Source organism: Rhinatrema bivittatum, chromosome 6 (genome assembly GCF_901001135.1).
Source record: "Rhinatrema bivittatum chromosome 6, aRhiBiv1.1, whole genome shotgun sequence".
NCBI lineage: Eukaryota > Metazoa > Chordata > Amphibia > Gymnophiona > Rhinatrematidae > Rhinatrema > Rhinatrema bivittatum.
Genome location: NC_042620.1, coordinates 247010172 through 247037251, shown reverse-complemented (window position 1 = coordinate 247037251; position 27080 = coordinate 247010172). Strand labels below are relative to the sequence as shown.

The 27080-nt window shown below is 40.6% G+C and overlaps 1 protein-coding gene across 3 annotated transcripts in view; it reads right to left on the bottom strand.

Moving 5' to 3' along the window:
* LSS (lanosterol synthase) overlaps nucleotides 1–27080 on the bottom strand; it is a 213462-nt gene that overhangs the window by 69627 nt on the left and 116755 nt on the right. For all 3 annotated transcript variants that reach the window (XR_003857491.1, XM_029606733.1, XM_029606732.1), the window contains 5 exons: nucleotides 24514–24541; nucleotides 23526–23582; nucleotides 19775–19846; nucleotides 18012–18062; nucleotides 14201–14350 (listed from right to left, as the gene is read on the bottom strand). Coding sequence is in view for 2 of the 3 variants with exons in the window: in XM_029606733.1 (XP_029462593.1) it covers nucleotides 14201–14350; nucleotides 18012–18062; nucleotides 19775–19846; nucleotides 23526–23582; nucleotides 24514–24541 (358 nt within the window). In the remaining variant the exon portion in view is untranslated. The remainder of the gene's footprint in view (nucleotides 1–14200; nucleotides 14351–18011; nucleotides 18063–19774; nucleotides 19847–23525; nucleotides 23583–24513; nucleotides 24542–27080) is intronic.

The following is a 27080-nucleotide window of genomic DNA, read 5'->3' as shown; positions in this document are numbered from 1 at the left end:
ATTACCGGAAAAAGAAAGATGATCTTGCAATCCTGAGAATAGGGTGACCATTGAGATAGGAGAGAGAATTAAAGGGCTTCATATGAGCCCTGGCCCATGAAACTAGATCCGCGTGGCCTCCATGAAACTGAGTAGATGAAGAATCTCAAATTCTTAGCGCTTACAGAGCAGCAGACCTCCGCACCTACCAGATCAACTTATTCACTATGTCCGTTGTAAGGTATACCTGACCTAACTCTGTGTTGAAGTACATTCCCAAGTTTTCCAAGATTAATAAGGAATAAGTCTGATCTTTGCAAAACTGATCACCCCAGCTCAAACTTTCTAAAACTTGATTACCCTGACAGCATCTGAATACCTTTTTTGGAAAGACTTACCTCTGCTGAACCATAACACCCTCTCATCTTAAAATTGCTGCCAACCATTATCATGACTTTGTAAAATGTTGTGGAGTTTTATCAAATTAAATGGAAGAGCTATGACTGAAAATACTTCGTAGGAGCAAAATAGAGAACTTCTGCTCTTCTCACCTGATATGAAATTAGAATCTGACAGTCTAGAGGAAATAGATATATGTCCTATCATACTGTCACTAGAAAAGAGTGAGGAGTCTCCATCCTGAAATGAGAGATTCAGAGATTGCTTTTTACCCCCTTTAGAGCAGGATAGGTCTGTTGGCCTTTTTGGAGTACTACAAAATAAACTGAATACTGACCAAGACCTCCTCTGAATGGAGAACCGGAACTACAGCCTGCAACAGTTGAAGACATACCAGTGTATCACGGATCACCCTTTGGTGACTAAAGCACAGGGAGATACTATAAAAGTGTCGGACATGGGAGTGACTAGTTCCAAGGCGTAACTGAGGTGGAACCCAGTATTTGGGTCACTCTTGGTAAAACAATTGTAGGTGGGACCTCCTACCAGAAGAACCAAGGAATAACTTTGCCATGATCATTGAGAAGTCCAATTAGTCCCCAAAGAGGCAAGCTGAGTTAGGTCTCAACTTTCCAACACCACCCGAAAGAGCTGCCCTTTATCATAAGAACATATATTGCCATGCTGGGTCAGACCAAGGGTCCATCAAGCCCAGCATCCTGTTTCCAATAGAGGCCAAACCAAGCCACAAGAACCTGGCAAATACCCAAACACAAAGAAGATCCCATGCTACTGATGCATTAATAGCAGTGGCTATTCCCTAAGTCAAATTGATTAATAGCAGTTAATGGACTTCTCCTCCAAGAACTTAATCCAAACTTCTTTTTTTTTTTTAACCCAGCTACACTAACGGCACTAAGCACATCCTCGAGCAACAAATTCCAGAGCTTATTGTGCATTAGTGAAAAAAAGACTTTTCTTCTCCGATTAGTCCTTAATGTGCTACTTGCTAACTTCATAGAAATGGCCCCTAGTCCTTCTATTATTCAAAAGGTAAATAACCACTTCACACTACTCATTCAAGACCTCTATCCATATCCCCCCCTCAGCCGTCTCTTCCTCCAGTTGAAACAGCCTACCTTTTCAGCCTTTCTTCATAGGGGAGCTGTTTCATCCCTTTATCATTTTGGTTGTCCTTTCTCTATACCTTCTCCATCAGCACTATATCTTTTTTGAGATGCGGCGACCAGAATTGTACACAGTATTCAAGATGCGGACTCAACCATGGAGCGATACAGAGGCATTATGACATTTCCATTTATTAACCATTCCCTTCCTATAATTCCTAACATTCTGTTTGCTTTTTTGACTGCTGCAGCACACTGAGCTGACAATTTCAAAGTATTACCCACTATAATGCCTGAGGGACCTTCAGCAACTCCAAGGAGTCCTGCGGAAGCGGATATAGTTTTTCCATGGCCCTACTAACCCTCAGGCTGGCCTCTGGCATGTCCCATTCCTGAGTAAGCAGCTGCCGAAGCTTTGGATGAAAGGGAAAGGCTTTAGGTGGAGCCCTGAGCCCCACAAGAACCGGATCCCCTGGGGAAGGATCCGCCACGGGCTGCGGTGCCGGAATATCAAGCTCTTCCAGAACATGAGGTATTAGAGGGTCCAGCTCCTCCCTGCGAAACAATCGGAGCACCTGTGAGTCATCCCCTTCCACGAAAGAAGAATCTTCGACATCATCGTCCACAGTGTGGAAGGGTCTTGGGGCGCAGGATCCTGGGGAATAGCTGGTGGCGGAACCACCTGAACAGGAGCTAGACGGAGTACAGGTCCTTCTGCAGGCCTAGGGACCTTAGCCAGTGGGGACTGCTGGCCATCTAAATCTGCCTCCAAATAAGCTTTGTGTAGCAGTAAAATAAACTGCGAAGAGAAAGGATGCTGCCTCTTTAAGACCCCCCCCCCTGGGGGCAAGGCAGAAGGAGGCAGGGCTTCAGATTCCACTAGTACTGGTTTTTCGGGGCTTAAATTAGGAGGGGAAAGGGGCGGAGGAGGATCCCCTCCCCCCAGACATTGTGCAGCATCGGCGCCCGAGGAATTCAAAATGGCCGCCGTTCCCGCACTTAGCGGGGACAGGGCAGGCCGATGGAGAGGAGCTGTTTGAGCCCTGCCTGAGCCGCACGCACGCAGCAGAGATGCTCTTCTTCCTGAAACAGGCAGATCAGAAGGCCCTTCGCCCCCGAGGAGGCAACGATAACAGAGGCTGTCTCGGGAGAGCCACGCTGCTGGCTCTCCACACGCCGAACACTGCGATCCCCGCGGCATGGCAGACAAAAGGAGAGAGAGAGAAAAAAAAAAAATCAGTAAGTTTCTCTGGTGCCGGGTAGTGAGAACAGGCATTTTTTATTTTTTTTTTTTTACAAAAAATGGAGCCACTGCATCAGGGGAATGTACCTCCCTGGAATGTTACCAAAAATTAGCTCCCTTTAGAGGAATTAAGCATCTCTGGAATCGTAGGGGGGAGGGACCGGCCCACCGGTAAATCCCCCCTACCTGGGTATTAACAACTTCCTCTGGGTATCAAGGCTTGTGGGCACAGAGCCCACTGTTCTCATGTAATGGAAATAAAAAAAAAAAAAAGGATTTGTAAGTACTTACTAAGGTTGATCTAGTCAATGATCATCACGGATTAAGGAACCCCCTTGTTCTTAATAGAAACACACACTCAATTTTAGAAAGGATCAGGACCGCAGGGTACGTCTTCCTTCACCTGCTGGAGTCAGAGAAATACTGGGGGATCGCAGGTGGCACACTGCGTTTATCATAGGGTGACTTGAACTTTTTTTCTCTGACTCCACCTGCTGGAAGGGAGACACAACCCAGCAGTCTGGACTGATCCTGGTATGTACAGGGAACTGTGGTTGGGCCATAGAGGTGTCCTAAAGTTAGCCAGTTAGACATAACCGGATAACTTTAATATAGCCAGGTATATTCAGCGATGGAATATACCCTAATTAGCTGGAAATGTTTATTTGGCTAACTAGCCGAGCTGCATAAGAGCTGAAAATGGACCCCATAATGTCCAGGTAAGTGCCCACCTGAGCACCAGTGATCATCAGGCGGTATAGTTTGATATAACAGCCAAGAGGGAGAGAAATCACACAAAGATCGAGTCATGGATTTCAAAAACAGTCTGGTGGTAAAATGGCAACATACCTTGGGGAGGAGCTAGAAAATTAGACGGGTGAGTTGGAACAACAGTGTGCCAAATTAAAAGGAGCTATAATAAAGGCAACAAACCCCTCCCTCCTCCTCCTCTTCCTTCCCTCCATCTTTAGACGCCTTTATTTTATGTATATTTTGCTAGATTTAGTGTGGTAAGTCCGCTCTGTTAGAGAGGCTGCAGCTTTCCAGAATCTTACCTACACACATAGTGGGATTGCATGATTGTTGAAGCTTTCTAGGACCAGATTCAAAGTACTGTGTGGACTATTCCTAAATCAAATGCACAGCTTACTGCTGGTTTTATGCTTATTGGGAAAATGGGGTGATCAGAATTTTAACAAGCAAAGTTTCTTGTTTCACATTTGCTTCATGTAGAAACAAATTATTATAGCATATTATTGGAAATCCACCCCATTATTTATTCATTGGGAGACAGTTGTGGCAGATCATGAAAGAGGTAAAGCGAGGTGACAAAGCTTTTTCAGATATATCCTAGAAAGGAGGAAGGCCAGAGACAGCATTTGAAAAATTGAAAGGAGGCAAGGAGCAAGGTGTGAAGAAAGATGAGGAAACAGCAGGAATATTAAATACTTTGGCTCAGGGTTCACTAAAGAAGACCATGAAGGAGGACCATTCCTGATTGGCAAGAGTACAAATGATAGTGGGGAAGATACATCCCATTTAAAGAAAAGAGTGTTTGCTTTGCTAGCTCCACCTAAAGTCTACAAGGCTATGGGACTGGATGAGATATATCCCAGGATATTAAGGTAGCTCCGAGAAGTGCTAGCAAGTCCGCTAAAGGACCTATTTAATAGTACCTTGGAGACTGGAGTAGTGCCGCAGGATTGAAGAAGGGCATTTATAGAACCACTTCACAAAAGTGGTAGCAAAGAGGAGGCTGGGAAAATTAATGTGGAAATTGCTGAAGGAAAGGATAATGAATTTTCTACAATCCAATAGGCTGCAAAATCCAAGGCAACATGATTTTACCATAAGAAGGTGTGTCAAATGAATCTGATTTTTTTGATCAGGTTGACAAGATAATTAAACCAAGGAAGAGCACTTGATATGATTTACTTGGATTTCAGCAAGGCTTTTGATATGATCCCATATAGCAGGCTCATTAATAAAATGAGAAGTCTGGGAGTGGGTCCCTAAAGTGGTGAATGAATTACAAATTTTCTGACTGACAGACATCAGCAAGCAGGTAGTGGTAAATGGAACCTACTCTGATGAGAGAAGAGTGATAAGTGGCGCTCTTCAAGAATCAATACTGTTCAATATCTTTGTATTGTGGCAGGATTACATAGTAACGATGCCAGAAAAAGACGAAATGGTCCCCTTCTAGTCTGCCCAGCAGGTTTTATATGGTAGTAATTGCTGGTTCCATGTGTCTATTAAGGGTAGTAAATGTCTCTCCGGGCTGGTTAATCTCATGCTTTATGTTAAGGGTAGGAAATTTTACTATCAGACAATGCTGGTTGAATCTGCCTTGCTTTTGGACTTGGCCTTTAGAGCAGTCCTGTACTTTTTTCCCTGATCTCTGCATATCAGTGTCCCTGCCCATAAAAGTCAGGGTCCAGTATTGGCTCTTGTCTAAATCCAATTCTCCCTTTTCCCTCCACCATTGAACAGACAGCAATATTACAGTTACACCAAAAGTATCAGGCTAATCAGTTAATGGAGTAATCCTTATGACTTCCGATTAAGGTTAAGTAACTGCTGCTCCATGCAGGTTATTCCCATATACCCTTTTCTTCATTTCAAAAAAAAAAAAAAAAAAACCAGCCAGGAAGCAAAGAACACCAGAAATCTCACCCAGCACAAAGAAAAGAAGGATTTTGAGGTTTTTTCCCTCTCTTCTCCACTTCCTGAATCGCCAGGGCTAAGCTAAGCGCCCCCTTCAAACTTTACAAGGGGAGGCAAAGGAAATAAATTTAAAAGAATAACTTCTCCCTGGCGCCACGTGCCAAGTGGTAGCACTGCCTAAAGGAGCGCACCAAAGGAAGCAGGCCCCTTGACGCGCCCCTTAAGCAACACCTCATTCATTAAACATCAGGCTAACTTAACAATTTCACAATGCCACTTGGTGAACCAAATTTAAAAAATACCCATTGTATCTCACAATTATAACACGAAAACAGAGATAAAAATATAGATCACAAAATCTCAAAATCCCACCTATCCTATTTCTTATATAGCAAAATCTCACACTCATAACACTAATCCTAGAATGCACAATCCATTTTTTAAAAATTACCAATTCTCCCATGATCTCCTCATTGACTATCGCCCAGAAATTTGCTCCATCACAGAATACTGGCTCAAAGATTCTGATATAGTCCTGATAAATCAACTACCCCAAAACACTATATGACACCCACTCGCTACCCAGAAAAAAAAAAAAGAAAGGAGGCGGTCTTCTCTTCTTGCTCTAAAGAAATATAAATTCATTTTCATAATATCAAATCAATCCCCTTCACTCGAAATAGCCCTTTATAAATCAAAATACCTACAAATTATTCTACTATGCACCCCACCTGGCCTATTAGAACACAACCCATCACCGCTCATTGAAGCTATTACAAACATTAATATGAATAACCCAACAATAATTTTAGGAGACTTTAATTTACATGTTGATAAATCCACCCCCCCCCCCCATTCCAATTCTTGCCAACTTATTCTCATACTTTATTGGCTTCAAGCAAATAGTTAAATTACCAACACAAAAATCAGGACATACACTAGACCTTATCTTCATAAATGACAAGGTTGAAATAAAAAAACTACCTTCAGCAACAAATCTCCCATGGTCTGACCACAAACTTATCAAAACCAAACTTTTTTTAAGCACCTCACATCTTGAACATCACAACCAAGTCAAATGCATTGAATTTAATAAACCATGCTCCAGTGATGACTTAATTGAAATATTACCCAAATATTTAAATTTATTGGACAAATCTGATGTCAACTCTGCTGTGAATTCTTGGCTCACCATTACTACGGAAATAGCAAAGAACAAATGCCCAATTATGAAAAAATTAGTTAAACAATCATCTAAATACAAAGCACCATGGTACACAAGAACTTGAAAAAAAAATCAAGAAAATACTTAGATCAACTGAAAAAAAAATGGAGAAAAACCCAACAGATCAACTAAAAGGATAGATACAAAACCATTCTCTACATTTACAAAACAGATATCAACAAAGCCAAAAAAGATTTCTATGCTGAAAGAATACACAACTACCAATTTAATTCCAGAGAACTCTTCACTTACATCAAAGAACTTACTCAACATAACAAACCCCCTTTACCTAAAGACCAGCAATTAATTACATCTGATGATTTTGCCACTTTCTTCAGAGAGAAAATACTCAAATCTCATCATGAATATACCAACAGTTAATGAAGATACTACATCCCTTCCAAACATACCCAATACAAAATGGTCAGTTTTTGATACTACATCTTCTACTGAAGTTTAAAATATCATCCAAAAAATGAATCCCGCATCACATCCAATTGATGCCATCCCAATAAAAATACTCAAACTAACCTCCAACATCATCGCTAGGCCAACTGCAAATATAATAAATCTTTCATTAAATGAAGGTATTTTCCCTGACAAATTGAAATGTGCTGTGATTAAGCCAACGTCCAAGAAATCTCACCTGGATCAATCTGACATCACCAACTACAGACCTATTTCCAATCTCCCTTTCATAGCTAAAATACTTGAAAAAATTGTCAATCAACAACTTTCAGAACATTTAGAAAAACATAACGTACTTTTCCCGGCACAGCATGGATTTAGAAACACTCTTAGCACAGAAACTCTTAATATCTCTCTCCAACGAAATCTTAAGATGACTAGATAATGGCCAAAAATTCATCCTCATACTCCTTGATATATCGGCAGCATTTGATACCATAAACCTCAAGATCCTACTGAAAAGATTAAAGGAAATCGGTCTACGTGACATCACCATCAATTGGTTTTCTTCATACCTATCCAACAGGTCATACATGGTAAGAACTAATTACAAAGAATCTAGACCGATATCACTTCCACATGGAGTTCCCTCAAGGATCTTCACTATCATCTACGCTTTTCAACATTTATCTACTCTCAGATCTTGAATTATCTCATAGATTTATGCTGATGATGTTCAAATTCTTACCCCATTTAATGATAACCTAACAAGTACACTAAACCTTTGGAACACTCACCTCACTGCAACCCAACCCTTATTAGTACAAATGGCTCTCACTCTAAACCCCAATAAAACAGAAATTCTCTATAAATGCAACAAATCCTCACCTGTATTTGACCTCCAGCTTAACAATTACATAACTGACAAAATAATTATTCTCAATGTAAGAGACCTAGGAATTAATTTAGATTCTGAACTAAACTTTAAGAAACACATTAACAACAAATAAGAGAGGAATTCTATAAACTTCAAGTACTAAAAAGGATCAAACCTCTCCTTCACCATCAAGATTATTGTACACCCTTACAATCCCTTTTATTCTCCAAACTAGATTATTGCAATGCAATTCTCATTGGCTTACCCGCTTCTACAATCAAACCTCTTCAACTTCTCCAAAATGCTGCAGCAAGATCGATCAGCAACAGCAAGAGATCAGATCATATCACCCCAGTTCTCAAAGAACTGCACTGGCTCCCAATTATGTATAGAATTCAGTATAAAACTTTATCTCTTATTAATAAGGCCTTATACAACAATGAGATGAAATGGATGGATATGATACTTCATTTCAAAGTCCCAAAGAGAAATCTGCGCGCCACTAATACTGGACTCCTTGCAACCATCTCCCCAAAATTAACCCGCCTCAACTCAACAAGAGAACATGCTTTCTCATTGACTGGGCCTCTTTTATGGAACACCCTTCCCACTGAACTAAGAACTGAGCCATCATCACAAACATGGTTCTTTGAGAAAGCATACCCATCATAAGAAGGATCATCATCATCACCACCACTCTATTTAATGTTTTCAAATCATACTTTATTTCCCCTCCTCTTTAATTAATTCTCCCTCTATTTTTTTAATTTATCAACTTTCTACTATTTATCACAATATAACTTTTTCTTTTTTAATTTGTTATATGTAAACTGATGTGATAAGTTGAATGTCTGTATATAAAAATAAATAAATAAATAGATAAATAAATAAATAACTGCTAGGGATCTACAGTGGTTATCACATGCCTTCTTGAATTCATTTACTGTATTCATCCTCATCTCCTCCTTCGGAAGGGCATTCCAAGCATCTACCACCTTCTCCATGAAGAAATATTTCATGACATTGGATTTGAGTTGTCTCCTCTTGAGTTTCATTTTGTGATCTCTAGTTCTACTATTTCCTTTCCAACAGAAAAGGTTTGAAATTCTTGCATCATTAAAACATTTCCAGTATCTGAAGGACTGTATCATCATCTCCCCTGTACCTCCTCTCCTCCAGGATATACATAGTCAGATCCTTCAGCCTCTCTAGATAAGTCTAACGATAGAAACCCCACACCATTTTGGTCATCCTCCTCTGGACTGCCTCCATCCTGCCTCTATCCTTTTTGAGATATGGACTCCAGAACTGAACACCAAAGACTTGTACAAGGGCATTATCACCTCCTTTTCTTGCTGATTATTCCTCTCTCTATGCAGCCAGTATCCTTCTGGCTTTAGCTATCGCCTTGTCACATTGCTTTGCCGCCTTCAGATCTCCAGACACTATCCCATTCCATGCACATTAGTCTTTCACCCCTCCATCACAAACAGCTCTTTTAGATTACTGCAGTTCAGATGCATCACTCTGCACTTCTTGGCATTGAATCCCAGTTGCCAAATCATCAACTACTCTTCAAGCTTTCTTAAATCACTTTTTAATCTCTCTACTCCTTTGGACATGTCCACTCTGTTGCAGATCTAAGTATCATCCGCAAACAGACAAACTTTACCTTCTATCCCTTCTGCAATGTTGCTCAAAATATATTGAACAGAACCAGAACCAAAACCCATCCCTGGGGCACTTCACTTAACACTGTTCTCTCTTCAGAGAACATTTCATTTACCATGCCACACTGTCTCATGTCAGGCAAACATTTTGTAGTTCACTCCACTACCTTGACCATAATCAAAAGCTTTGCTGAAATCCAACCAAATCACATTGTGTGCTCTTCCTTGATCCAATTCTCTAGAAAGTAGTTTGTCTTTTTGCAGATGATACTAAAATCTGCAACAGAGCGGACACACCTGAAGGACTAAAGAAAATGAGAAGCAATCTAAATAAGCCAAGAAATGAAGAGTCATGCATTTGGGATGTGGCAAGCAAAGGAGCTATACGTGATGGGGTTTGAAAGACTGATGTCCCACGAACCAGAAGAGAGATGTCAGTGTTGATAGTGTTCCGATGATCTGAAGGTAGTAAGTGGTAAGGTGGTAGCTAAGGCCAGAGGGATGCTAGGCTGTATAAACAGAGGCATAACCAGCCAGAAAAAGGAGGTGATAATGCCCTGTACAGATCATTGGTGAGGCCTCACCAGGTGTATTATGTTCAGCTCTGTCACCAGGGTAGCAGCAATTCAGAGAAATACAATCAAAATGGTGTGAGATCTGCACCAGAAGACTTATGAAAGGAGATCAGAGGACTTATATTTGTATTTATTAACATTTCTTAACAGCTTCACGCATAAGCCCTGAGCAATATACAAAATGAACATACGTAATAAAACACCATAAATAAAACACAACATTACTTGACAGACAAAATATGAGACAACTAAATGCCCAGGATCCAACTTGAGAACCATATCTTAAAATTAGGACATGATTTTTTTTTTTTTTTTAATTCTTTATTTATGACTTTTCTAATACAATTTGTATCATAAAGTGAACAGGAAACATGTTGCATACTTTAGGAGAAAACAACATTAAGTAAAGCTTTCTAATACAATAGAATATTTTTACCTAAGTAGCAACCAATTCTCAAATAATAAACCAGTGAGAGGCAAACTTTCAAGGAGAATATAGGAAATTAATATTAGTTCAAGGCATTTACCTGAAATTAAAGAGCAGAATAATTACTTTATTCCCCTGAAAATACGGTATGCTCTGGGGAGCTATGAGTATCTATATAAAGCTTTAATTGCTCTGGGGAAAAAAATATAAACGTATCTGCATCCTTTTTAATAATGCATTTACACGGATATCTAAGGACAAAAGTTGCACCGAGAGAAATCACATTTTGTCTCATGCTCAGAAAGCCTTTCCGTCTTTCCTGAGTTATTTTAGAGACATCAGGGAACATACGAACCTTACTACCATGGAACAGCGTGTTTAAATTTTTGAAATACGCTACCATAAGCCTACTAACATCTTGTTCAACTATCAGTGATACATGCAATGTGGAAAAATCAATTATCTCAATAGCCGAAGATTCTAAAAAGTTTGTCAAATTTTGAAAATCCATAGAAGGAGATGCCTGTTCGTTTAAACGATTCTGACCCAAAAGGAAATAAACTTTATTTATTAATGGAAATTGCGATTCAGGCAGTAGAAGAACTTCGGCAAAATATCTTTTTAGTGTTATAATAGGCATCTCTCCCATTATTCTAGGAAACTTGATTAGTCTTAGATTCAAACGGCGGTTCCAGTTTTCCAATAATTCGAGTCTTCTAGAAAGAGCGGCTCTGTCTTGTAGGAGTAGCCAAATTAAAATCTTTGAGGTGATTTATTTCAGATTCGACCTTCACAACTGATGTTTGGAGTTGGGAAAGAGTGTCGTTCTGAGCATGAATTTTATTATTAACTTGGGAGGCAAAAGAGTCTAATTTTAGATTGCAATCTCGAACGGCAAGCGTTAGCCCCGCAGAGAGTTCCCATAGTGATTCAAGGGTGACGACCGCGGGCCTTACCAGAGGTTCAGGTCGTTCACCCGATGTCGAGGGGGGTCACTTCAGTGGAGTCTGATGGAATTACCGGTTCAGCGAGGTTCGGTAGCCCTTCCCGCGGTGAATCCTCTCCACTGCCTTCTTCCTCTAAACCAGCCGTCGCTTCTCCCAGCAACCCCGTCGCTGTGACCTCATCGGTCCGCGCTGGTTGCTGTGCTTCCGGGGTCGAGGCTCCTCTGGCTGCCGGCGGGCGAACTTCGGGGGGGCTGAGGGAAACCTCCGTCCCTGGTGAAAGCGCCTCTCCTCCCGGCGCTTTCGCAATGGGATTCACCCCCTCGAGATGTGCTGCTCCCTGGGCAAGGAACGTTGTTATTAAGGCCTGCTCCGATAGCTGGGAAGGTATAGAGGGGAACACCCTCACCCTCCCTTTTCTCTTCGGCGGCATTTGTTAAATTTTCCAAGTAAAACTGGAGCGGCTCAGTTCCGTGCACCCTTCAGGACGCCATCTTGCCTCCAGGACATGATTTTAATGAACGTTTGGTTCATCAGACAATATCTTAATGCTGATTTGAATGTTTGGAACAGTCCATATGTCTCAAGGTTGCAGGTATGGTATTCCACATCCTGAAAAGGCACAATCTCTAGCAGCTGACTGTCTCACTGCTCATTCTGTAGGCACTTCAAGACAACCCCTTTCTTGGGATCTGAGGTTTCTAGATGGTTGTTATATTCATAACAGAAAATTGATCCAAGGCAAAGAAGAAATGCTAGGGAGTTTATGGATAAGAATCAGTATCTTGGATTGAAACCTAAAGTGAACAGGTTGCCATTGAAGATGGAGGGTCTGGTTAGTGCGTGTAATACCACTGACCAGCCAAACTATAGAATTAAGAAGAAATTGAAGAGATTTTAAGGCTGAATCAGGGAGCCCAAGGTAGATCGCATTACAATAATCCAAGATGGATAGCACTGATGCTTGAACAACTAGTTTAAAATCATCTGGTTCTAAAAGCTTCTTCAGGCTATGGAGAACTAAGTTTGAAGAAGCCACTTCTAGTCATAGTCTTTATGTGATGGGTAAACGACAGCTTGGAGTCAAACCACACACCAAGGCGTTTGGCATAGGATGAGATGGGACAATTAAAGTTGTTCAAGACTATGTTGGAGGGAACATTAATACTATTGGAGCACTAGATAACTAGAAATTCTGATTTTGAGATATTTAAAGAAAGTTTGCTATGCTGCAGCCATTGTTTGATGGCTGTCAAACAGATACCAATAGTGTTCACTGTATCAGTCCAGATGGGGCTCATTTTGATGAAGAATTAAATATCGCCTGCAAAAGTTCTAAGTTCTATATCCTTCACAAAGGCTTGTCAGGATCTTACAAATTGAAGCCAGATAGATGTTAAACAGTGAGGATAGGGCGAGAATACAGCAGAGACTTATAAGAGGAGAAATAGAGGAGATATGATACAGACTTTCAAATACCTGAAAGGAATTAATGATACACAAAAATCAAATCTTTTCTGATGGAAAGGAAGCTGTAAAACTAGGGGTCATGATATGAAACTCCAAGGGTGAAGGCTCAGGAACAATCTCAGGAAATATTTCTTCACAGAAAAGACGGTGGGATGCATGGTATGCCCTTGTAGAAAAGGTAGTGAAGACAAGAATGGTAATGAATTCTAAAGGGCGTGGAACAACACAGAGGATCCCTAGAGGCTAGAGAATGGAAATGATTTGGGATACCTCTTACAAACCTAAAGTTTACATTTCTGCATGGGAGTACCTACATGGAGCAGCAGATACTACCCCTTAGCAGAAAGCATGGGGGTAGCCTGCTTTGAGCAGCAGTTACTACCCTTAACAGAAGGCAAAGGGTAGTAACTGCCTCCTGACCCCTCCTGACCCCCCTCCTGACCCCCCCAAGCTGGCCAAAAGTTGGGGTTTTTGGTCAACTTTTGGTCAGCTTGGGGGGCCTCCTGACCCCCCCAAGCTGGCCAAAAGTTCCGGTTGGGTCCAACGGGGGTCCCCGGAGCGACCTCCTGCCACATGACCTACCTGTCACATGGTAGGAGCACAAGATGGCGCCGGTGACCATGTGACAGGGGCTGACCAATGGCACCGGCAGCCCCTGTGACACAGGTTATCGGCGCCGTGAGGAAATCGCAAACGAGTGCAGGGATGGCTTCCTGACTCCCTGCTGGACCACCAGGGAGTTTTGGTAAGTCTTGGGGGGGGGATTAAGGAGGGTGGGGGGGTTTCAATTTTTATTTAGGGAACCGGGAAACGTATGGAATTCTCCATACTTCCATATTCAACGGAATTGACCCTCAATGACAACGTATCACAAACGCAACGAAAACTTTTTGTCTGCACATCCCTACTATTTACATGCATGGTTCTTGAAATCTGAATTTATGCATGTAAATCCTTAGCACATGCTCTGGAACATTTTTTTTGTGTGCACCCAGATATGTGTTATGAACTTCTGCATGTATTTTTAGTTGGATGAATATCCAATTAAACACGAACTCCTTATTTTACACACACAAGTCAAGACTAAGCTTTTGAAAATTCACCCCTAAAATCATCACATAACTGCTATGGGAAACATCTCTTAGCATTTTAAGAATGTCACATAGCCACATCTGAGGGTCTATCTTACCACATTAACAGCATCAAACAGTCGTTCCTTCGGAACAAGCTCTGTAATGAAAGAACATTTTTCCTGCAGCAGCATCAGAGACTTGAGTCCTTCAGCAGTGCAATCTGCCACAATCCAGCCACAGTCCCTGGTACTGAAAGGGAATCCACCCTAGGTGAGAAAGAGAGTGTCCCGGTTAATAGGGGAACACAAGTATTTGACCATGCCTATATTTCCCATGAAAATTAAAATAATGATTATTGTAAATTGTATGGGATCCAAGAAGTTGGATGATTGAAAAATAGAATAAATACATTTGTGAGATTTCTGATTTTTTAATTTTATTTTAAAATATTTCTATCCCATATTCTGTATTTTTTTACACCAGGTGATTTACAAAGTTGAAAACATTCTTAAGTTTGAATTTAAAACAAACTAAACAAAATAAATCAAACAGAGGTGTAAGGAGCTACACTATGCTAATCAGTGCTGACAAGAGGTAAATGTCTAGGTGGTTAGGTTGTATGCCTTTGTAAACAACTTGTTTTTAAAGCCTTTTTAAACATTTTTATACACGTCATGGAGGGCATCGAAAATAAAATTCTACAAAAGTGGACCTCAGACAGAGAAAGCTCTTTTTTGAGTAACGTCTAGCCTAGCAAAATTTTCATGGTTAGAAATTCTAGATTTTTTTGGTCGAAAACCTTAACTGTCTAGCAGGTTTGTAAAAGCGAAATGTCACATTGAGCCATACTGATGATTCTTTGTGAATAAAATTGTGAATGATGGCTAAAATTTTATACTGGATTCTATATGAAATTGGCAACCAATGAAGATCAAGTATGGCAGGAGTGACTCTATCCCTAAGTTTTGTTCCGGTGAGAATTCTTGCAGCCACATTCTAAATCATCTATAGAGGGCAAAGAGTTATTGCTGGAAGGCCAAGATACACAGAGTTGCAGTAATCCAATTGATTTCATATAAGGAACTATAGGACTAAACAAAAGTCTTTATGCTTGCGAAGGGGTTTTCATTTTTTTTTTTTTATCAGATGCAGTTTGTACATGGTTGAGGAAACTACTTTTGAGATGTGCTATTGCACTGATAAATTTGAATCAAACAAGACCCTAGGTTTCTTGATTGGTAAACAATTGGGATAGAGGTGCCCTGGAAAGTAATAGAAGTTAGGATATTAGTAAAAGGAGTTTTACTCTAGATAGTAACAACATTCACTTTTACTGATGTTAAGCTTGAGTTGGTTGTGTGCAAGCCAACGACTTACTGAATTCATGTACTGTGAGACAAAACCTAGGGTATTTATCCACTTAAGACTGTATGGGATGAAAAATTGTATATCATCTGAATACAATCTATAATTTACCCCCAGGAATGTCATATCTTATAAAATGGAATCATGTAGATGTTGAACAGAGCAGAAAACAAAGTGGATTTCTGCAGAATGCCTGATGAAATCTCTATCCAATTAAGGTTGTGCAGCCAATCCTAAACTGCTGAGATCAACTCGAAAAATATGAGGAAAACCATTTTAGTACCACATCATGTAAACTATTGATTTTAGTCTGGACAACGGAAATGAATAATCTAGGGTGTCAAATGCTGATATGTCGATCATTACCATGGTGTAATAAGTATTGTTGCCAAAGCCATGCACTATGGAGTCAAGTGAAGAGATAAGCAGAGCTTCAGTACTAAAGCCCTTTCTGAAGCTAAGCTAATGTTGATTGATTATTGTATTATCATCCAAGAAATCATATAGCTGATGCAACACTAATGATTCTAGTATTTTGGCCAAGGAAGGTAGGGATGATATCGGCTTAAAATTTGAGAAATCAGAAATATAGGAGTTGATTTTTTTTAGATATTGGCCTAACTGATGCTTGTTTCTGTTTGGCAGGTAGAGTACAGGTTAAGACAGATAAATTTACCATTTTTGCTAATTGTGAGGAAACGTCTTGTTTTAATAACGCAGTTGGACATGGATTTAGAGGAGGCTAAGAACTGTTCATCCTGGTAATGACCTGTTCTATAGTTTGTGCTGAGATGGGACTAAAGATGACCCACTGTGTGTCAAAACACTATTTCAATGGGAGCTGGGAGGTGTGAAAAAGTATTATTGATTTTTGTAGTTTATGAAAAATAAACCGCTATTTGGTTGCAATATTCAGTAGTGATAGTCGGATCGTTCCAAGTTTTCTGGATAGTAAGTGATTTCACAATATAAAATAATTCTGATGAATTATTTCCAGCAGCTGCAATTTGAGAAAGTAATGTCTTTTTTTTTTTTTGCAGTATCTATTTGCTTTCTGAAATTGTGAACATGTCAAGAAAGCGGTTTTTCTTTTTAAAATGTTTTTTTTCTGCCAGTGACGCTCTAAACGCCATAGTTTTTGTTTCATGGATCGCAAATGTGAGTTATACCAAGGCGTGTAATGTTTTCTGGTAATTCAGATAGAGTTTTTCTGGAGCTACTTGATTTAGTGCAGTACTTAATAAATTGTTCCATTCATTAACTGCTTGGCTAATGTAATTGGGAAACGATTTAAAAGCTGTAGTGTCTATATGACCTCTCTTCTAAATTTCAATTGGGGACTGTTTTGTCAGATATCTTGGTTCATTTTATAAACAATTTAGTGAAATCAAATAGTGATCTGACCAGGGAATAACTCGAATGTTTATGTCAACATTAGATTCAGACAGCAATAAGGGATTCATGAAACAAATTTAGGATGTAACCATGTTTGTGCATTGAAGCCTCAATATATTGTTGTCATCCTAAGCTTTCACAGAGCATAAAAAAGTAGTAGCTGAAGCAGAGAGGTTAAACGCAGGTTAAAATCGCCTGCATCAAGTCTTTCTTAAATTTACTGGTAAAGTTGAGAGAATTTCAATGAAGGGATAAGATCAGTTGATAAGAATCCAGGGGGCAATATATTAGGCAGAAATTGATAAGTTTCATAGTCATTAGTACTTCCTAATGAGAGGGTGTTTCAAGCTGGACTTTCCTGGGGTTTAGAGAATTTTTTGTGATTACTAATAATCCTCCCCCACGACTATTAAGACAAGATTGTGAGAAGGCATAGTAACCTTCTGGACATAATAGGTTTGCTAAGACTAGTGTCGGTTTCCAAAACCCATGACTCAGTGAAGTGCATCGACCCCTGATTTTATAACATGTGCCTGCACATATGTTTTCAAATCTGCCCCTATATGTCTCAATAAGGTGTGGGTAATTCATGATGTGAAAAAGATGATTTTTTATTTTTTTGTTAAAGTGGCACCTGCCTATAAATTAAAGGATGATCTAGGGGTGGGTGGGAGAGGGGTAGAAGGGTTGGGAAATACAAACACACTAACCTCTGCTCATTAGCTGCCTTACTATTAAAAGTACAAACACACTACATAATATACCACAATGGTTTAATTCTCCCAAATACTTAAAAAAAAAAATTTCCCAACCAAAAGCTACTGGCCCTTTTCTCTTTTAGGGGGTATTAAGACAAAAAAATGTATTAAGGCAAAATCAAACAATTTGATTTTAACAAAAATTGACTAATACCACATGGAAAAACTACAACTGAAGGGGCCCAGCACAACATCCATGATGTAGGATGGCACATATATGCTCAGTAGACTATGCCAAAAGCTTCTAGAAACTTTGAAGTAATCTTCATCTGTTAGGCTCTGTCTCACAGGTGATTGATTGACATCAATCACCTGTGAGAACTACATATCCTTCTTGTCCTTGGATAACCCCGCCCTCATGGTCATTAGTGAAGGACTCAATTCCCCCCCCCCCCCCCCACAGTTGTACCTTATTCATCTGACGATAATACTTCTTGTAGTCCATGGGGTTATCCAGAATCTGAAGAAGAGATAAAAGTAGGAAAAGTCAAAGTGGAAAGTTTGCAAAGAGAGCAAAAATACTCATCCTGTGAATTAGGTCAGAGAGCATAGGGAAACAGCTTGCCTACCTTGGGTGAAATCCCAGAGAGGGGTGAGGAAGACAGAGAAGGAATGAAAGAGAGTGAGGGTGGGGTAAGTGTGAGGAAGGTCTATATCAGAATGAATAGAGGGTGCAAGGTTTACGCTAGGATTGGAATGGTGAGTGGAAAAGAAGAAAGATAGGGCTGCATAGTGTTGAGCTGGGTGAAAGCAGAGTTGCTTACCTGTAACAGGTTTCCTCCTACGACAGCAGGATGCTAGTCCTCACAGATGAGTGACATCATCAGATGGAGCCCGGCACAGAAAACTTGTCAAAATTTCTAGAACTTTGACTGGCACACTGAGCATGCCCAGCATGCCACTATCCATGCGTTCACGCGGGGCCCCGTTTAGTCTCGTTACATAGAATTCACGAGTGAAGAAAAAATAAAATAAAGCACAGGAGAACCCAACTCCATGGGGTGGTGGGTGGATTTCCTGAGGACTAACATTCTGCTGTCCTAGGAGAACACCTGTTACAGGTAAGCAACTCAGTTTTCTCCTAAGACAAGCAGGATGGTAGTCCTCACAGATGTGTGAATACCAAGCTACAGGCTGTTCCCAGAAACATATATGACCAACCTGCACCGAAAACAGGTGCTAACGGGCACCAAACAACTGCAGTTAAAAAATGTTAAATTACCTGGTGGTCCAGTGGGGGGGGTCCCGGTGCGATCTCCCGCTCTCGGGCCATTGGCGCCATTTTGGTTGCCACTAATTAAAATGGCGCCGATGGCCCGATAAAAAAAAAACCACCTGACCATCTAAATCGACCCCCCTTAGCCTCCCCCACCCTCCCGACCCTTTTTTTTAGGGAGGCCCGCGCCGCTAAAAAAAACCAACCCACCTGACCCTTTAAATCGACCCCACCCTCCCGACCCCCTCAAAACCTTTTAAAGTTTACCTGGTGGTCCAGGGGGGCCTCGGGGAGAGATTTCCCATTCCCAGGCATCACCTGTTCTAAACAAAAATTGTGCCGATGCCCCTTTGACCTTACCATGTGACAGGGTATCCGTGCCATTGGCTGGCCCCGTCACATGGTAGGAGCACTGGATGGCCGGCGCCATCTTTACTCATCAGCCATAGGGGCTAATGAGTAAAGATGGCCGGCTCCTACCATGTGACAGGGGCCGGCCAATGGCACGGATACCCTGTCACATGGTAAGGGCAAAGGGGCATCGGCGGCATTTTTTTTTAGAACAGGTGATGCCTGGGAACGGGAAATCTCTCCCTGAGGCCCCCCTAGATCTCTCCTCTCCCCGAGGCCCGCCTGGACCACCAGGTAAATTTTAAAAGGTTTGGGGGGGGGGGGGGGGGCGGAGGTGGGGGTCGATTTAAAGGGGGGGGGGGGTTTTTTTTTTTTAGCGGCGCGGGCCCCCCCAAAAAAAAAAAAAAAAATTTGCGATGTGAATTGGAATCAGAAACGATTCCAATTCACATATCTTAACGATCAGATTCTCCCCCCCCCCCCCCACCAGCCGAATCTGATCGTTAAGACGATCTGGCACACGATTCACATCTCTATCAGAATTAGAAAAAAAGGGAATACAAGAGACAGCAATCCCATTTCTTACCCACTGTTTTGATTCTCACCTGTGTAATTCTTAAGAATGTGTGTGCACGTCTTAGACAGGGAACAAACTCCATGCAGCCCTGGGCTTCAGCCTGAGAAGAATATGGGAGGGAAAGAGAGGGAAAGAAAAAAAAAAAGCAGAAGAACATGGGAGGAAAGGCAATAGGGCAAAGAAAGGAGCAGAGAGAGAATGGAGGAATAGCAAGAGAGAGTACAGACAAAATTTAGGAAAGAGCAAGGTGAGGGGAAAAGGAAGGGAAGAGTGAGGAAGCATGGGATAGATGGGGCAGGGTAGGATAACAGAGAACAGAACAGGGCAGCAAGAGGAGAGAAGGAAGGATATGGAAGAGGAAGGACAAATTACTGAAATGCACATCATGTTTACTTCTAAGAAGTTACAATGTAACCAAACATATTTTTAAAAACCACAAAGATAATTAAATCTTAACCTCCTATTATCACATTGAAAGGGGGGGGGGGGGGGAAGAGCCTGCAGAGGTGCATAGTAAAGGCAGGGACTGGTGGGGATGTGCAGAGTAAGAGTAACATTGGAGCTTGCAGAGATTTTTGCCTTAACAGCATGAGTGTGAGGTATGGAGTCTGGAGACATCACAATCAGTACAGTACTGCTCTTAAAATGAAACCTAGTGACTACAACTAAGTTGTTTTCTAAAATCAGCCACTAGAGGGTAGAAACCAGAAGCAGGCAAAGGGATTACAAGAAACAACAATGAAGTCCTCATATAGTAAAATTCTTTGCTTCAGTCTTTACAAAGAAGGAGGATGAGGATATACTGAAATCTAAACCATTTTTTAGGTGATGACTCAGAGGAACTGCATGAAATCTGTATGAATCTGGAAAACATGCTAGAGCAAACTGACCAATTAAATAGTAGCAAATCGCTGCGATCTGATGGTATTCACCCAGAGTTCTAAAGGAACTCAAATATGAAAAAACAGACCCATTACTTGTCTGCAAACTACCTCCCAAATCTGCCTCTATATCTGAGCACTGCAGGAAGCAACATTTAACATCAGTTTTCAAAAATAGCTCCAGATGATACCCAAGCAACTACATATTAGTGAAGCTTGATATGTGTGCCTGGTAAAATAACGAAGGCTATAATAGGAACAAAATTACTGGTCATATGCATAAATATGACTTAATGGGAAAGAGCCAGTATGGATTTAAAAAAAGGGAAGTTGTGCTTTCCTAACCTATTCGCATTCTTTGAAGGAGTAAACAAGTGTGTGTGTGTGATGGGTGTGAGCCCTTTGTGTTGCGGCGTACTTGCCACAGCTCATAGGTGAACCTATGAGGCCTATACCGGCAGCTGGCAAACATGCCCTGTAGAGAGATAGTCTGGAGTTTCCCTATACCAGCCTTCTCCCCTGCAGGCTGAGCCCTTGGGTTCAGACTTAGATGGGTCCCTAGGGCGGAGAATAGAGCAAAAGTCTAATGGCATGCTGGGGATCAGGGCAGGCAGCAGATTAATGGAATAGGAGACAGACCAAGGTCAAGGTAGGCAATAGTGGTCAGTTCAAGGCAAGAGGTCAGCTTCAGGAGGCTGGCAATCATAGTCAGGTCCAGCTAAGAGGTCATGTCCAGAGGTCAGGCCACGGGTGGACACAGAAGACACCGAATGAAACAAACAGGACAAGGCAAGGCTGGACGAAGAAGTCTACACAAGGCGAGGCAAAGCTGGATGACAGGAATCAGGGATGCAGGATAACAGGAGCCAGGAGCTCAAAGCAATATACACTGCTAAGGCAGGAAACCAATTTCTGAAGCACTGCTGATAGTCTGCAGGCCCTTAATTATGGAGGAACAGGCGACACCATTGGAAGGTGCTAGATTTGGGTTTCCCACGCTGGGCCCTATAACTATAGGCGCACAGACGCCTAGAATGAGGCCAAGGAGGAGCAGGAACACGGTGGGCCTGGACACTGCATTGACGTGCACGTCACATTCCTAGTAGATTGGAGTGGTGTTCCTATTGCAGGCAGCTTTAAGTGGCATCGGGGATAAGTGAGAAAGCTCACAGGCCCTCCTTTGAGCCACACATCATAACAACGTGGATAAAGGAAAGCAAAATGATATGGTGCATCTGGATTTCCAGAAGGCGTTTGATAAACTCCCTCTTGAGCAGGATCGACAGGACCATTAGGCAGACTAGACGGCCGCCTAGGGCACTGGAAGTGGGCGGGGTACCGCAGGTCAATGCGAGGGCACTATTCTTTAAAATGGAAGGAGGCTGTAGAGGCAGGCGCTGCGGAGATGTGGATAAGATTGCATATGCAAACTGAGCGCTCGAGGCACGGTCTGTGCGATTTGGGGGGGTAGGTGAGAGACAGAGCGCGAGAGAGAGAAAATGTTACCGCCTAGAGCAGCTGGATACCCTTCCACTGGCACTGCTCATGAGACACTCCTTAGAAAATGAAAAAGCCATGGGATACAAGTATTGTCTAACTATGAAATGGTAACTGGTTAAAAGACAGGAAACAAAAACTTAATGATCATTTTTTCAAGAAGAGAAAAGTGAATAGTGGCATGACCCCATGAACTGGGACCAGTGTTTAACTTTTTCATTAACAAGCCAGAAAGGGGAGAGATGAATGAAATGATCAAATCTGCAGATGACAAAAATATTCAAGATATTTAAAACACAGGCAAATTAAGCGGAACTATCGAAGTACCTTGCAAGACTGGAAAACTGGGCATCTAAATGGCAGATTAAATTTAACATGGCCAAGTGCAAAGTGAAGTACATGGGGAAAAATAACCCTAATTTTATATACACCTTGATGGGTTCTGCTTCAGGAGTAGTCACCCAGGAACATGACCTTGGAGTCCTTGTGGACATTGCCATGAAATCCTCAACTCAGTGTGCAGCAGAGGTCAAAAAAGAAAACCGAATGCTAGGAATTATTAGGAAAGGAATGGTGAATACAATGGAGATCATCATAATTCCTCTGTACAGATCAATGGTACAGCTTCATTTTGAGTACTGTGTGCAATTCTGGTCACCCCATCTCAAAAATATAATAGAATTTAAAAAGGTACAGAGAAGGAGAACAAAAATTGTCAAGGGATTGGAATAGCTACCTTATAAATAAAGGCTAAACAGGTTAAGGGCTCTTCATCTTGGAGAAGAGATGATCACGGACAGATATGAATGAGGTCTTCAAAATCATGAGTAGCATGGAACAGCTACGTAGGGAATGGCTATTTACCCTTTTAAATTACTGTATGACTAGGGGACACTCCTCATAGCTAACAGGTAGCAGATTTAAAACAAATTGGATAAAGTATGTTTTCACTCAATGCACAATCAAGCTGTGGAATTTGTTGCTTGAGAATATGGTCAAGACAATTAGCATAGATAGATTTAAATAGGTTTTTGGAAAAATTCCTGGAAAACAAAAGTCTATAACTAGTTATTAATCAGGTGACTCAGGGAGATCCACTGCTTATCATAGGGAATGAGCAGCAAGAAATTGCATCAACTTTTTGGGACTGGCCACAGTTGGAGACAGGATACTGTGCCTGATGGAACTTGGCCTGAACCCGCATGGCACTTCTTATGTTCTTAAACACAGAGGGAATGTGAGCGATTCACATCAAGTTGTGTATGACAGCTCCATGATGACAGCCAATTAAGGAGGGGTTAGGACTGAGGCCATTCTCTGATAAGTGTCAGATAGTAAAAAATAAGGAGAAAAGATCTGTATAAAGATAGGCAGACAACAGAAGATAAGAAGGAAAAGTACCTCCAGAAAGGCTTGGACAGCAAATACTGTATCCCAGAGTTGTGATCCATTGGTGCCCTAAAAGAAATGAGCAAACAATTATCAGTAAATCTCTGCACTGCAAGCATACCCAATGACAATACACACAGTCAGACTTAATTAGATTTATCTTCATAACCAAGTGTAGTCACAGGAAGGTGGTATTGCAGATCAGGATTTAAGATTATGGTGACCATAGGCAGAATAGTAGGGGTGGGGGATTTACCCTTGGAAATTAAAGAGTAGTGGGTCAGTCCCAACAATACTCCATTGTCCAAAATCCACAGAAAAGGATCCTTGCACAATAAAGCCTGCAACTTCGAAATCAACTAAGCCAAACAAATTGCCACCAAAAAGTCCGTCTTCAAGGTAAGATCTTTCACCGATGCCCTCCTTAACAGCTAAAAAGGAGATTCACATAGAACCCGAAGTAATAAAGTTCCAGGAAGGACAGATCTGACAAACTGGCGGACATAAATACTGTGGTAAGATCACATTCTTCTCCCTTTGTTCAATATACATTTTTACTCCCCCAGCAATACAGAATGCCACTTGGCTGAGAACATCAATTTCTAGTATAGTGCTATCTATTTATTCCTATTCTGGATGGTGGCAGAAAGCACTGACCCATTCAGTGTGTGTTCTGCTCAACTTTATGGCTTAAGAGCATCACTATGTTTTTCTCCAAACTAAATGCCATCCTTCCCCCATCCCTCTAAGACATCTCAATTCCTGTGAGGAAAATTGTATCCTAAGCAGTGTTTAAAGCCCCAAATAGTGATATTCTCACTATTCTCACCTGGTTATTAATCTTCCTTTGACTTGTAGTTCAATGTTCTAATTCAGAAGCACTCCTCCTCACTAATCAAAGATATTTTTTAGAAATGTTTGCAAATTAAAATTAAGCAGAAGTTACTTCTCGTTCACTTGTACAACAGTGCCAACAAGAATAAGAGAAAACAAATAGTACCTGCATCTTCATGCCATCAAGGCCCATCCTGAAACAAAAGAAAAAAAAATGTTAAATTCAGGGACATAGAAGCATTAAGCAAAGAAACACAAATGCTGAACAGCAGAGCCACTGTAGCATTACTGCAGTTTGGTTGAGAGATCTCATCTGCTACTCTTATTGAGCAATTATATCAACAAAAGAGAACTCACAAATTCACAAAATACAATCTCAAATATATAATTTATTAATGAAACATATAAAATAGATCCTTTCTAGACAATAATTACTATCTAACAGTCATTCATCCATACCACAATCATATCACAATTACAACCATACCACACCTATAAAAACATCACGTTCATAATGTAAAAATCCCAACACCAATGTGTAACACTCATTTTTAAAGCACAATATCAAATATCTATTACAGTAACATCTGTTATAATTCTAATAACGTTTCACAATGTATAACAATGGCGATGTGATATATCTCTGTGTATGTTAGAACCTGATATTCTCAGGTTCCAGCATTACACACTATACTTTTCTGAATATTGCAACCAAAAACGGTGACATCGTCCGCTGGACCTGCCCGACAAGGACTCCTTGTTTCGCCCGATTCATCCGGGCTTCATCAGGGATATTTTCGTCACTGTCGTCTCAAATACAACCTATATTAAATACATCCATCAATATAGATAATAACCCACCATTGATACCTTTAAAACCCCCTTCTCTCCAAAATTTAAATATAGAAAGGATCTACCTTTACAAAGCCTTTTAAATTTTTTAGCGTTTAAGATGTGCAACCTCCGTTGCTGGATTAAAGTGCTTTATACTTCATTCGATTTTCCAAGTATAGGCAAAACGTTTCACAATTCAACATCATTTCGCTAATTCCAGGGACCAACCCTGTAACCAAAACATAGCGAAAAATACAATTTAATCCCAACTCCAAAATATCTGACTAAGGCGTTTTACCGACTGCATACTCACATTTCCTCCGGAACTGATGACATCACGTATAACGGCATGATGTAAAGCCATGAACCTAAACGTAAGTTTTATAATGCCACTCATTAAATCCTTAACTGAACTTATAATTAAACAATATTCTTGCACCAATCATGTGCTCACAAAAAAGCTTGCCATTCAATTGGACCATTAAGTCCATGGGGCACACTTGTCTGCCAATCAAAGATAAATCTTTGCTCTACCCTTCTCAGAACAGCAGCTAAATCACCTCCCCGCTGCAGCGTTACTCTTTTGATAACAAAAAATCGTAATTCATCAATCTCATGTTTAACATCTAACCAGTGTTTAACAAAAGGAGCATTTATTTTCTCCATTCTAATCCTGCTCTTATGTTCAATAATACGAAATTTTATGGAACGAATCGTTTGTCCTATATAAATTAAAGAGCAAGGACACAGAATTGCATATACCACGCCTGCTGAGTCACAAGTAAACTTATCTGGAAGAATGTATGGCCGTTTTAAATTAGGATGACAAAACTGTTGTATCTGTAAAACATGAGAACAAACTGAGCAACTTCCACACCTCAATTGACCCATCATATTTTCATCACTATCAGGAACATTAATAGGTGTCCTAAGATTGTCCCATAAATTCTTTCGTTTTTTAACAGCAAAAATTGGACTCTCTTCAAAAACTTTTAAAGGGGACAACACCTTCCAATGTTTTTTAATTACATCTCTAATTTTAGAAGACTTAGAGGAGAATGGAATAGAGCAAATAGTTCTGAATGGAGATTCTTTATGTGCTTTAATTAATAAATTATCTCTATTCGAGTACAGTGCTCTTTTATAAGCTTTTCTAATAACTGATTTGGAATATCCTCGAGCCGTAAATTTATCACTCAAAATTAAAGATTGTTGTTTGAAATCTTCTACAGAAGAACAAAGTCGTCTGTATCTCAAAAATTGTCCCGTAGGTATGTTATTCTTTAATTGTCTGGAATGAAAGCTGTCAGAATGCAACAGATTATTTTTATCTGTGGGTTTTCTAAATATTGTGGTTGCTAATTTATTTCCCACAATATATACCTTCATATCTAGAAAGCACTTTAATCCAGCAACGGAGGTTGCACATCTTAAACGCTAAAAAATTTAAAAGGCTTTGTAAAGGTAGATCCTTTCTATATTTAAATTTTGGAGAGAAGGGGGTTTTAAAGGTAACAATGGTGGGTTATTATCTATATTGATGGATGTATTTAATATAGGTTGTATTTGAGACGACAGTGACGAAAATATCCCTGATGAAACCCAGATGAATCGGGCGAAACAAGGAGTCCTTGTCGGGCAGGTCCAGCGGACGATGTCACCGTTTTTGGTTGCAATATTCAGAAAAGTATAGTGTGTAATGCTGGAACCTGAGAATATCAGGTTCTAACATACACAGAGATATATCACATCGCCATTGTTATACATTGTGAAACGTCATTAGAATTATAACAGATGTTACTGTAATAGATATTTGATATTGTGCTTTAAAAATGAGTGTTACACATTGGTGTTGGGATTTTTACATTATGAACGTGATGTTTTTATAGGTGTGGTATG